Consider the following 13,743-nt stretch of genomic DNA (forward strand, 5'->3'; position numbering starts at 1 on the left):
TGTCACAGGTCGGACTCGAACCCACAACCTTCTGCGTTGAGGAATACACGTGTGCCTGCTCTACCAACTGAGCTAACCGGCCACTGACTTGACTTCAATTTATCCGACAGTTTGAAAAAGGGCTGCAGAGCATTTGGACTAAAAGGTATTTATCAACAACTTACAGCGGAAAGTTGTAAATACTGTACTCAAGTACAGTACTTAAGTACAATTCTGAGGTATTTGTACTTTATTTGAGTATTTTAAATTTTCTGCTGCTTTATACTTCTACTCCACTACAATTCAGAGGCAAATATTGTACTTTCTACTCACGTATTTAATAACTTTAGGTAACAGTTACTACGCCGATTGAGATTAATAATATGAAATATAATTGACAAATCAATTATGATGTATTATTAACACGTTACTGCACAAATAATTAGAATTCAATAGCATACATTATTGGTAATTTTGGTTCTTTAAGTATATTTTGATGCTAAATCTTTTTGTGCATTTACTTTAAGGTGCCGTAGGTAGGATTGTGAAGATCCAGGACTTAGCCAAAGAATTTGAACATCGACAACTTCTCAGTCCCTCCCCCCCTTTCTGCTGAAGCCCAAACGGTCTCCTAAGCCCCTCCCCCCACAAGGAAGAATGAATGCGTGTGCATGAGCAGTGATTGCCACGTTTTAGAAGGCTTACCTACTGCATCTTTAAGTAACATTTTAAATGCAGTACTTTTTTGTATTTCTACATTGTGGTATTGCTAATTTTACTTAAGTAAAAGATCTGAGTGGGCCTACTTCTTCCGCCACTGACAACGTAATAACTTTTACAACTGCAGACTGTAAGAACCTCTATTAATGACTTATTAAGATTTATAAATACTGTACAGATGACTTGCCAACTTTGTTGTTGTTGTTTGCTTATTTGAAAGTGAGAAATTCCTGGCATTTTATGAATTATTTGTTAACATTTCTAACCGCAGACCTGATGGTTTCTTACCCTTTATTAATGACTTAACAGCTATAGAGATTTTTCACAACCTGGCAGCCCAACAGTTCTTCTTATTAATGGGTTATAACTTTTCTATAAAGAATTAGTAAACAGTTTATTAACCATTAATAAAGCCATTAGCTGCAGCTTATACTTCAGTAATAAAAAGTGGATTGTCAGAAAGTGGTACTGTTTTCTTTGTATGTAATATAGTGTGAAAAAAAAAAAAAAGTATGTAAATGTTCATCAAATATACAATAATTGTTAAAGTTGAGCATGGAAATAACTTTTGCTAAGGATTCACGCATTAAGTTTTTCCTTTCATACTTTTTTTCAATAACTGAACGGATCAAATTCAATTTATATCCAGCTGTGAAAAATGCGTTTCAATGTTCAAAATGGGGGACAGAAAATAATCTCACAGTTTTAAAAACAGTAAACTTGAGGGTTTCTAAAGCTTGTAGCTCAGTATTTCATCTTAATGTTCTTGCAGTCATTACTTTGACGAGATGTGATGAATATTTTACGAGATTAAATATGAGCTATCAAATGATAAAGACAATAATACATTATCTTAAAATCAAATTGAGCTTTCACATGCCATCAACTTAGGTAAATGTCATTTTATGAACTGGTACAATGTGTGCTAAATGCAATTACATGCCTTCTGCATATTAAAGTACAATATGCATCTTAATTATACCTAAATGGAAACATCAAAGTAAAACTGTGGATAAATAGCGAGGAAATTTGGAATTGAGAGCAGACGAGGAGACAAGTCTCCCCTTTAATTAAATATGTGACTATTCTCTACTGGAATGGATCACCTACCCTGAGGCTGATATCTGGAGCTGAGAGGGCTCTGAGGGTAGCATCTCCTCCTCTGTCCTTCTCTGGGATGGCCTCTGCCCGAAAACATCCCTGCCCTCCAGAGGGGGAGAGGGGGACTGGGAGGGGTAACTGGCTGCAGTGGAGGCATAGGACATGTGGGCGTGGTAACTGGGGCTGGGGTGCCTGGCGCCTTGGCTCTGAGGGGGAGAGGCGGACAGGGAGGACCTCCGGGAGAAACTGACAGTGGCCGAGGGCTGCAGGGTGATTTCAGGCATCTCCAGAGACCGAGAGGTGCGGAGGATGCTGGGGCGCGGAGGGGGTCGCACTAGAATATCTGGGGAACCCGGCTGGGTGCTAAGGGGGCTTTGGGAGAGCGGAGAGAGGCGGGAGGGCTGGAGTACTAGCGGGGGTAGGCTGGGGTCTGCCCGGCGCCCCGCCCTCGGGCTGAGCCAGGACTGAGGGCTACTACTGGGGGCTGTGCTTGGGCTCCCTGCACGGGCTGCCGGGTCAGGGTAAGGCAACACTGGTACACCCACACCGTGGGACGTGTGTCTGAGCTGGCCGAGACTCTGGGCCTGTTGCATAGCTAAACGCCTAACCGGAGGCCCCAGGGGCCTGTCTCTGCCTGGGGGAGCCACAGGGACCTCCAGCTGCAGGAGTCCAGGGCTTGTTGGATCCTTTAGGGACTGGAGGTGCAGGCGACTGGGGGGAAGAGAGTGAGGAGGGTATGGGGGTGGATCAGGGAGGTCCTGGGGATGATGTGAGGGATGGTGAGGTGGGTATATGAACCGTGGACCCTCTAGACCGAGGAAGGGTAACTCATGAGGCTGCCAGCTTTCAGGAGAGCGAGGAGGAGGGCTGTGTGTGTGAGACAGAGAATGGCCAGAGGCAGTGTACTGATGGTGCTCCATCTCTCCACTCTCCTCGGGGATGGAGGGGTAACCAAAGGGCCCCTCGGCAGTGCCTGGGGGGGAGGACAGAGCAGAGCTACGCGGGCTGATGTCAGGCATGTAGAATGGTGGTGGAATCCCTGAATCAATGCGGCTGCCTAGATACCCATAAAATGGGCCCTGGGGAAAGCCCCTGTAGCGGGAGGCCGGGGCCTGCCCTGAGGCGTGAAGTGCACTGCCCTCTGCAAAGCTCATACCTTCCATGGCCCTGTGTAGGCGGGGGCTGTAGGTGGGGGGCTGCGTTGACTCCAGGCTGGAGGACGTTGGGGAGAGCTGGGGCCGCAGCGTGGGCATGATGGGCGGCAGAGGCCCGGGGTCAAAATCATTCTCCTCATCAGACTGCCGGAACTCAGGGTACATGTCAGACTCCTCTGCGAAGGGGAAGCCGTGGATGCGTCGGGGCGGTGGGCTCTCCATGACGAAGCGGCCATCGGGACCGCGGCTTATCAGCTCGATAGGCGTGGTGACCTCTGCCTCATACTTGGACACACTGTATTTCTTGCTGGCTATGGCACGCTTGGTTTTCTTGTAGAAGGAGAGCTCTTTGTCCCGTTCTCTTTGAGGGCTGGGCAGCTTCCTGACGTACAGGCCTGGGCCGTGGGAACCCTCTGAAGAAAGAGAGCGGGGCCGAGACGGAGGAGAGCTCTCTGGACTTATCTTCCCAGATGATAACCTGATAAGAAATGCAGACACAGGGCACTGTCTTAGTTTAACATATACCAGATTAAACGCAAAGGGAAAGTGCGTAACGCTTTTTAAAACAAAAGAAAAATCTCTGATGGTGTAAATGAGTAGGCATGATTGTGGTTTCATTCCTAAGCTAAACAGATGACACACTACAAAGCCAAAGCACTCTATCAAGACAGCCATAATGAACGGTATTATGATAATGACCAGTTTATGGCGGCGAACAGCAGCTAATGAACCAAGCCAGAATGACGGGATGAGAAGAGAACCAACGACGCAACCATGACAACCGTATCACAGATCTATTGAATCTACATCTTCTTGAGCAGACGTGAGACCAATTTCCATATGCTGCACCAAATGGTGATGTGAGGAAAGCAGATGACATCTAACCAGGCCTCATTTGCCCACACCAGGAGCAGCATAGTCGACACTTACTGGGTCAGTGAATACATCAGGTAGACATACATTATAAAGAGTGCATATACACAGTACTGAACTGTACATGCAGCTGAGCTAATGCAATTTAATCCCTGTATGGTGCGTGAAAGTCTGTACATGCAAATAGGCCAGCGGTAGGCTTCACTACAAGAAATAGTCATTGTCAGTTGATCATTTCTATGCAATGCATTAACCATGCAGCCAAGCCAGTGCAGTGCAGCACACTCTGTATTTTGGTGCAGGCAGGCACTCACAGGGGGCTGGCGGGCGGGGGCAAGAAACTGCTCCTGGCAGGCTCGTCCCAGCAGGGCTCTACCCCTGGCAAGGGGGTGAGAGGAGGCCTGCGATGGGAGACAAATGACATGGGCCTGGTTCATCTTTGACTATGCCACTTGCAGGAAGGACTAAGTGTGAACTCCCTGATCTGCCTGGACCATTTCATAAAAAAATAAACAAAAAGGTATCTACAACTGACGGTTTACCTAAAGTCTCAGGCAAACAAACAGTTATTCTGGAATGGGATTTACACAAATTATTGTCACAAATGAGCTTCTTTTGGGATTGAAATGTAGTCATACATGTACACAAGATTTACAGACAGACAGACAAATACACACACGTAGCGGATACTGTACATTAAATGTGCAGCTAAACAAAAAATAGCATTATTAAACACTCAGAATCATGCAGAAAGCAGACAGCGATTGAGGTTAAAGAATACAGATGGATCAAAAATCAATACACATACTGCAGCTTTGGCACTCTGGGTAATGTGCTTAAATTGCTGACTCGGCTGCTTTGAACTTTCTTTATTCTGCACATGATCAGCTAGAGGTTGCTACTGTACATGTTCTTCCACACCCTTAAAAGGAGCCTGAACATATAGTCAAAGCGTATTCATTTTGGACATTGAAATCAAATATACCATCTCTTGCCATATTACCTCTTGTCCAAATGCACAGGAGAAAGCCTGCTGTGTGTAATCATCAGCTCCACTAACAAGGTTCTAAAAAGACCTTTTATTTCCAGTTACCAGCAGCTTCAAAATAAACTGAACTGTTTTGTAATTTTGACTGATATTTATCCTTAAAATGTATGCCTTGTGACAGCATGCATGGTGGGAGAAATTTTGTAAAAAGGTGCATTAGAAGATGCACAGTAGTAGCCACGTCTGGCAGACTGCAGGGGCTCTGGTGTTTAGCTTTACTTACGGTGACTCAATGCTTTTCCTGAAGTGTGTCACCGACAAGGGAGGATCTGAGTGGACAAAAACATTTACATTTATCATTTTCCTCTGTTTAACACCACGAGTAGAAGTCAGACTCATGTACAGCTTATGCTACAATAGACCCCTGGGACATGTAAAATACATCCTACATAGGAGCAAGGCACCTAGACTGAAATGACACAAAACAACCACAAGTAACGCAGCTGCATCCTTTTTTTAGGGGTTCTTACATGTCTGTGTTTTTAATCGTTTTGTGTCTTTTTATAATCATTTCATTGACTTTCTAACAAGAAATATTAACATTCAGCCCGGGGCCCAATGTGCCTGGGTCCTACTATATTTATTACATGTTATAATAATTAAGTATGTAATTAAAGGTCCTATGACATGCTGCTTTTTGGATGCTTTTATATAGGCCTTAGTGGTCCCCTAATACTGTATCTGAAGTCTCTTTTCCAAAATTCAGCCTTGGTGCAGAATTACAGCCACTAGAGCCAGTCCCACAATGAGCTTTCCTTAGGATGTGCCATTTCTGTGTCTGTAGCTTTAAATGCTATTGAGGAGGAGAGAGGGGGGGGCAAGGTGGAGGGTGGGGGGGTGGGTGGCCTTGACCAACTGCCATGCTTTGCTTGTTTGCAAGCCATGATGTCTCTCTCTCATGGGTGGGCCAAATTCTCTGGGCGGGCAAAGCAGAGAAAGGGGAGGTAACCTTCCTCCTTATGACCTCATAAGGAGGAGATTCCAGATTGGCCCATCTGAGGTTTCATTTTCTCAAAGGCAGAGCAGGATACCCAGAGCTCCCTTTACACCTATCGCCATTTCTAGCCACTGGGGGACCATAGGCAGGCTGGGGGAACTCATATTAATGTTAAAAAACCTCATAAAGTGAAATTTTCATGCCATGAGACCTTTAAGTAATTAAGTAGAGAGGGAGACCGACCTGGTTTACGTTTGAGTTTGCGACGGTGTTGCTTATTGACAAAGCAAGCTGCTAGAGTGCTGAACAGTACTGCCGCTGCCAGAAAACAGATAGTTGCCACAACACCCGCCACCACCGGCCGCGCCAGCCCCTCCTCAGGTAACTCCGCAGGGGGGAAGGGATCTGATGGGGCAGACAAGTGGGTGAAAGGGAGAGGTTACTAACACAAAAACTCACAGATCTATTCCACACAAGGGCAAAGCATGTCCATGTGTACAAGGTACTCTGTTAGCGCTTCTTTGTAAAGAAACTGACCTGTGCTAGACACTCCCACCACGTTACTGCTCTCACTGATCAGGTCATCCATGACAGCCATCACTCGAAACTCATACCAGGACTCCTGTGAGAGAGACACAACAGACACCGTCTCCAACACTGATTTTGGTGTATAGCTTACTAAATCGTGTTCAAAAAGCATTTTGTAACTGTGTTTTAAAAATGGATCTATGTATGATAATTATATATATTTTTTTTTCTTTTGTATTAGTTTTTATTTACTGTGAGTTCTTTGTTTTTCATTTATATTTAATACGGTTATCAAAATGCACTGAAACGCAAAAAGGCTAAAAGAATGAGGGTTAATTCCTGATGATGATGTCTTTATAATGATGTCGGTCCTTTAACATACACAAAATGTGGATTGTATAGAAATGGAATAATTATTGAAAATACTATTATTGCTAGATTATGCTTGGCACTATGAAATGGGGAAATTGGTAACAAGTATTTATTCTGTTAATTATAATATATATATAATATATATTTAAGTATACACAGAGTTTGTAAAACAGTAAATTATACAAAGGTAAAGTGACAGTATAATGGAGTGACACGCTCAGGAGATGTGTATGTAACTGACCTGAACGAGGTCTCTGGCTATGAGCTCAGTCTCAGTGGATGGGATCAGGTCATCCAGAACCTCCCACCTCTCCCCGAGGCGGAACTCCATGATATAACGGTCGATGGGTGAGGAGTGGTTGGCTGGGGGGAGCCATGTGAGGAGGACACCGTGCTGCGTGCGATTGGCTGTGAGGCACCGTGGTGGAGTAAGAAGCACCAGTGGTTCTGGGGTACCCAGAGGAGAGCCTGTGGATCAGAAATGTTGCACATAAAAGTTAACACAAAGGAAACTAATTCAGATGTGACCCGAGTAAAAATAATATCCCAAATGATCCTTTGCAGTGAAATACTCCGACAACAAAAGTGTGGCTAACAAGACGAAGAGCCTACAGCCATGCTTGCAGCTCTGTGAGGCTGCACGGCAGGGCTTTGAGCTAAATGCTAACTTCAGCATGCTAACCACATGATGCTTACATGCTCCCAATGACAACACTGACATATTGATGCTAAGCAGATGTAATCTTCACCATGATCGCCATCTTAGTTCAGCATTTTAGCATGCTGACATTTGCTAATTAGCACTAAACACAAAGTACAGCTGAGGATGATGAGAACGCCATTTGTTTTAAAGGTATTTTGTCATAGAAATTTTAAATTTGGACCAGATGATAGCAATGGATCACCAACGTTTTCAAAATTCATCCTGAGGGGACCATGAATGTCTTTACCAAAATGTGCCAATCCATCCAATCATTATTTTCAAATTTCACTGACTGTAGTCAGTGGGTTTTACAAACAGGGCGTAGCGTAACAAAAAAGATATGGTTGCTCTTCTATATCAAATAAATGCTTGAAATATGTTGTATGCCTCGAGAGAGTGGTTTAGCTCCCTGAATATACAACCTCACAAGTACTCCACCTGACCTCAGACTGAATACTGCAAGAGATCTCTCTGAAGTGTCTCCCTCCACAATCCCACTGGCTAAACACAGACTAAAATTGCTTCATGTGTGGTGAACTTTGACTATTTTCTTTTACAGAAAACAAAAGCTTTGAGACCTGACACAGTTCTAATAAGCCACAAATAAAAAACACTAAATCTATCTAAAAAATAGGTACACTACTCATAGGCATGCACACAGAAATACAGTCGTCTGTTGTACAATTTTACCCAAAGAGACAATGTCTGATATTATCATATCCAAAATTCAAAGCAAAATGCAAACTCATATCATGAGTGACAGACACTCACACCATCATATTGGTGATATGTTAACAGGACAAATCAGAACAACACAAAAACAATACAGTAGGTTTGGTTATTGTACATACTTTAAAAAACATGAAAACAATATTATATGACAGAATATGGCACTATATGTACAGGAAACATAAACCCATAACCTTATTGTCGACTGCCAATCATATATTGGATGCTCTCTCAGTGTGTGAACTAGGTCAGAACTTTACAAGCCTCATTTAGCCTTTGTTGAATGAAGGTAAGCTTTTCAACACATTGTTGGCCAGACATAGCAGAATCCGGGTTTACACTTTATAGAACAAAGCCAGTATTGTGAGGAAGTTACTGCCATCAAGTCTCTGCACACTGCCAAAAACTCATGGTGTTACAGTATGTATAATTTAGTTCTTCACAGTATGATTGGTAAATAAGTCACTTAAAGAAAGTATCAACTCCCTGTGAAAAAAACCTGACTTACAAGAATGAGACTACATAACATTAGTGTGATTATAAATGTTACTTTCTTAGAGTCTGACTCAATGCACGCACACACACACACACACACACACACACACACACACACACACACACACACACACACACACACACAGGACTTTGATCTGTGCATGCCATTATTCAACACCTTCACTTCTTTGTCCTTTCCAGCGCATGGTGGAAAATCCAGCAATGCACTTTTCTCCCTTCATGCCTTTTTTTTTTTTTGCTGAGACATTGATTTTAAATACCATACACCCTTAATTCAGATTCAGTTCAGGCGGTGGCACATGAAGACTGGATATTGGCAGAATTACAACACACACACACAAAAAAATATCAAAAATACACGAGTTTGTTTAAAAAAAAAAGCTACATTTATTGACTAACAACTCACTAATACAGCTTTCTCACTGCAAACATTTTGACTTGTCAAACACAGGTGGAACTAATGACATTACTAATGAATCTGGTATTGTGCATGCAGGCTTATTGGCACACTTAAATGGAACAGTGTCATCATTAGTGTCATTAGTTACACCTCTGCCTTTCTTGCTATAATAATTCAAAATGTTTGCAGTGACAATTATGTGTTGCATCACTCAGCACATTGAAAAATAGCAACTATTTAAAGAATATCAGCCCGTCCCAGATCTTTGCTTTGCTGGGTTCACTGTTTTCACTGGTTCACACATTTTAATAGTTTCCTGACTCCGTGTGCATCCACTTTTATCTTATGAAGACTAAAAATCTCAGGCACATGGCTGACACCATCTTGTTTAATTTTAAATTCATTATTTATTTTGTTTTAAAGCATCAAGAAAATGATTTAATGGCTTTGATGTTTAATATTTGGGGGGGGGGGGTTCTCTTTTTTTAATACTGACAGGAGAGCACAATGGGCTTAACCTTCTAACACTGGTCCGGTGAAAAATGACCGATTTACACATTCCCTGTACCATAAATATGGCATTTTTCATCAGATTGCCTCAATACCTTATGATATCCTTCACAAAAGGCATTTGAACACATAACATTCATTATGACTACATTCTTTGAATTTTGAGTGATTTATTCAACTTAGTCACACTTCTTTTGTTTACGGTCAAAAATGACCGCCATAGGAAATGAATGGGAAAGAGTATAATTTTCATCAAGGAGATGAGAGACATCTCCAAACACACACACTCCTACAACTTTCCTGTGCTTGTGTACTCATTCACAGGTGCAAAGCTTCCATTTGCAAGGAACACGGCACCATGACTGCAATTTGCCATTTGTGCGTGCGAACCACCAATGTTCACACACACATGCATGCACGCACACACAGAAGCACACACACACACACACACACACACACACACACACACACACACACACACACACACACACACACACACACACACACACACGTTGTAGATGTTAATGTTCTAATAAGGTTCTTTTACAATAAATATTCTATTAAAAATACTTTTTGTCATTTTTATTGGCATTTATGTTAAAATAAGAGCAGTTAAAACTGTCCGGTCAAATTTGACCGAAAACAGTAAATTAAGGGGCGTAGCAACAAACAGTGTTTAAAGGTTAACAGAGACATAACATCCTTGACTTATGGACAGTTTTAATCACCATGATGTGCATTATGGAGGTGGATGGATTCAAAGCAGTGTGCAGATGTACCGTTTTCTTTGATGTGTGTATTATAAAGTGAAAAATAATAATATATAACTATGTTCAAATTCAGGTTCGGACTGGCATTTATAGACACCTAAATCAATCTACTATCTTCTCTCTGCGTTTGCATTTTTGTTTTTGTTAAAGTCACATTTAAATAAAAAATGTAATTATGATGAAAATGGTTATCGTGCTTTCCATAATAATAGTAGCATAACAAAACAAAGCAGAGATAACAAATTGCATGTGTAAACTTCTGCTATGTTGTTCATGTACTAATCCTTCTTAATATGATGTGAAGTTTCCTTCATAAAGATGATTGATAATAGTAATAATCTTTACTACAAGGAGCTCTGAGCTTGACTGCCTTATTTTTTTTTTATCAATGTTCTAATAAGCATCTTTTTTAGGAGAATTTCTAAATGTACCAAACTGAAATGTAGATTACATGATATTTATCCGTACACATTAATTTGAACATCACTAGAGGGCAGTATATGATGATAGGGGTCTGAGGATATTCTAAAAGAAATATTAATAGTGTCTCAGTGCAACTCAGTGGGTTGATTCTGAAGTCAAAAAGACCATGCATGGAGAAACCTTTGATTAAGAACCCACCTGCAGTGTTGACTGTCACAACTTCGCTGAATGGGCCCGTGCCCAGTTTGTTTTGTGCCAACACACTGAACTGGTACTCTGTCCCAGGCTCCAGCCCTGGCACCACCAACCAGGTCTGAGCACCAGAAACTGGCATCGAATGCCAGTCGTGAGGACCGAAGTCTGTTTTCTTTGACCTGAGAACAGAAATGAGACAGAAAAACAGAGAAATGATACATTGTTGAATATCCCTGAATGATGGTGAGTAATGTCTTAACTGTAATTAGTCTCAATGCAGTGTTGTACAGTAGCTGGGTGCTGAAAAGATGCAGTTAATATAAGGGTCAATCACCAAAAAGACGTTCTCTGTTTCAGATAAGAAATTGTCTTAAAGCACTTCATTTAATAATTTATTTTTTTCTCTTCTTTGTATTCATGTTTTAAAATGTTTAATCAATTAAGTTTTATTTTAACTTGTAATAATACATCATACTTAATTTGTGATTATTATTATAACATGCAAAGTAACTAGTAACTAAAGGAAGGAGTACAATATTTGCCTCTTAATTGTAGTGAAGTATAAAGTACAAGTACTTTAAAATTGTCCCCCACTCATAAATACTCTGTTCTGAGTACTATCAGGTGCTCGTACTTCATGTTACTCTCCCAGTATACACCATGTATTATGCACAAGCACATTTACTGAATAAGCCGAGAAATATACTGTCAAAACAATTCTGCTTCAGATTGAACTCCTGACATATTTTATCCTCATCAGCTGGAGACTCGGCCCTTAACCTCCAGGTAGTGTTTCCACATCTGCAGACTGCTGCCATTGATTTGAAGTTAAATAAGAGCACTCACACTGGACCGTACCACACAGAGAACGTCTGTTCGAAGCCGCCATCGTATCCTGGTTCCCAGGACACATTAGCAGAGGTTGTTGAGGGTAATACATGGATATTGCCAGGAGCGTGCGGGCTGGTGCCTGAGAGGCCGAGACAGAGAGAGGGTAATGCGTTTGAAAAGCACAAGTATTAATTTACTCATCACATCTGTAACTGCTTACATTTATCATTTATTATCACTTGCAGTATCACAAATATAGATATCCTTTTAACATGCATACATGAACATTGTATTCTCATAACTGTTACATTTAAGCCTACAGGTTGAGTTCAAGTCATGTAATGCAGCACAGGTCAAATGAGCAGAATTTTGTTGCTGTTTCCACCCTCCAAAATGCTGTGCTGCATCATGTGCCCCCCCGCTCTCGCTGTAATAACGTGATGCTGGCTGAGGTGGTGACCAGTGAGTGTAAGGTCAGGTTCAAGAGCAGCAGTGCTGTCTGCAGTTCTGCTCGTCCCACCCACGTAACAGCTGTGCCGTGTGGCCCGAAGCCACTTCTCACTGGCATAAAAGAGAGACCTGAGCGTGGTCTGAGGAGCACAGCTGTCTGCTGGTCACACGCGGCTGACTGGCCGCTGCCAGCTGTGAACCCCTCCATAGGCACTGGGGCAATGGGCTACTGGGGCACAGTTAGTGACCTGCTCACATGTCACAGACCAGCAGATGATACATAAACACAGACTTAAAGGAATAGTTTCTGTATTCTGAGAAATGCGCTTATTTACTTTGTTGTCCAGGTTAGATGAAAAGATTCACACCATTCTCATATATGTACGCTAAATATGAAGCTACAGCCAGAAAGCGGTTAACTTAGCTTCGTAAACGATAGCATAAAGTAGCTACATTTCTGTACGGATTCAATTAAATAGGCCAATATTTTTGAACCTTTGGACAGAGCCAGGCTAGCTTTTTTTTCCAGGCTAGCTGAAAAACGCATGCAGGCTGTAGCTTTATATTTAGCCCACAAACACGAGAGTGGTATCAATCGTCTCATCTAAATCTAGGCAAAAATAGGCATATTTTCCCAAATGTCAAACTATTTCTTCAAACTGACACATCTAAACACACATTTACAAGTCCTTCAATAAGAAACTATTGCAGTAAGAGCTTGTTTTTAAGAAATAGACTACTAAAGTCACACGTAGTGCTCTTCCCTGTGCAAACATTTTATTAAATTGGCCCTAATTTTGCAATCATCTGAAACTGTACATACATCTTTCTGGCCTACAGAGGTTGAATATTTGATCATCAACAGATATATTTTCAGTGGATTTTTCCTGTAAAAGCCTGGACAGGAATCTTAAAAAATAAGGAACAAATAATAAATGTTTCCACAATAAAGAGCAATGTTTGTACAATGAGTGAAAAGAACCAACCATCCCCAAAAACAAGACTTTTGTGCCTGTCATTACTATGCTTGTGTATATTTTAAATCATTCATTTGCCATAATAATCATGTGTCAAAAAGGCAGTTTTACAACTTTGTGCAAGGCATCCATCTACTCAAAATGGCTGCTATTACTAGCCTAGAAATCTAGACGCTCCCTAGCGGTAGCAAATGTAATTTGCAGCCAGGGTCAGTGTAGCAACTCTCGCACTCTGGCTTGCGAGCTGGAAAAACCAAATTCTGGTCAGGCCAATCACATCGTGTATAGAGTCGGTGGGCGGGCTTAACATAACGACAGCAGAGTTGCGACGGTTCCGCGTGAATTCCCTGCTACTTGAAAACAAAGAAGATGGCTGCTGCTGCTGGCGAACAGCGGTCTTTTGAATCGGCTTTGGCCGCGACTCTGGAAGACTTGGAGTTAAGCATTAAAGTCATTTTTAAAAAAGCAAGATGTGTTCGGAGTTTTGCTGACCGTAAACGGCAAAAGTTTAATCTATCAACTAGCAT

General features: G+C 41.8%; 1 protein-coding gene across 1 annotated transcript in view; it reads right to left on the bottom strand.

The window, feature by feature from the left end:
- The window catches only part of igsf9ba (immunoglobulin superfamily, member 9Ba), a 75,276-nt gene that overhangs the window by 8,110 nt on the left and 53,423 nt on the right, over positions 1–13,743 (bottom strand). Inside the window, exons 12-18 of the mRNA XM_078245943.1 lie at positions 11,805–11,928; positions 10,962–11,137; positions 6,954–7,180; positions 6,350–6,434; positions 6,056–6,217; positions 5,099–5,144; positions 1,810–3,432 (exon numbers count right to left, since the gene is read on the bottom strand). Coding sequence (XP_078102069.1) covers positions 1,810–3,432; positions 5,099–5,144; positions 6,056–6,217; positions 6,350–6,434; positions 6,954–7,180; positions 10,962–11,137; positions 11,805–11,928 — 2,443 coding nt within the window. The remainder of the gene's footprint in view (positions 1–1,809; positions 3,433–5,098; positions 5,145–6,055; positions 6,218–6,349; positions 6,435–6,953; positions 7,181–10,961; positions 11,138–11,804; positions 11,929–13,743) is intronic.

The sequence above is a fragment of the Sander vitreus genome, chromosome 3 (assembly GCF_031162955.1).
Source record: "Sander vitreus isolate 19-12246 chromosome 3, sanVit1, whole genome shotgun sequence".
In the NCBI taxonomy this organism is placed as follows: domain Eukaryota; kingdom Metazoa; phylum Chordata; class Actinopteri; order Perciformes; family Percidae; genus Sander; species Sander vitreus.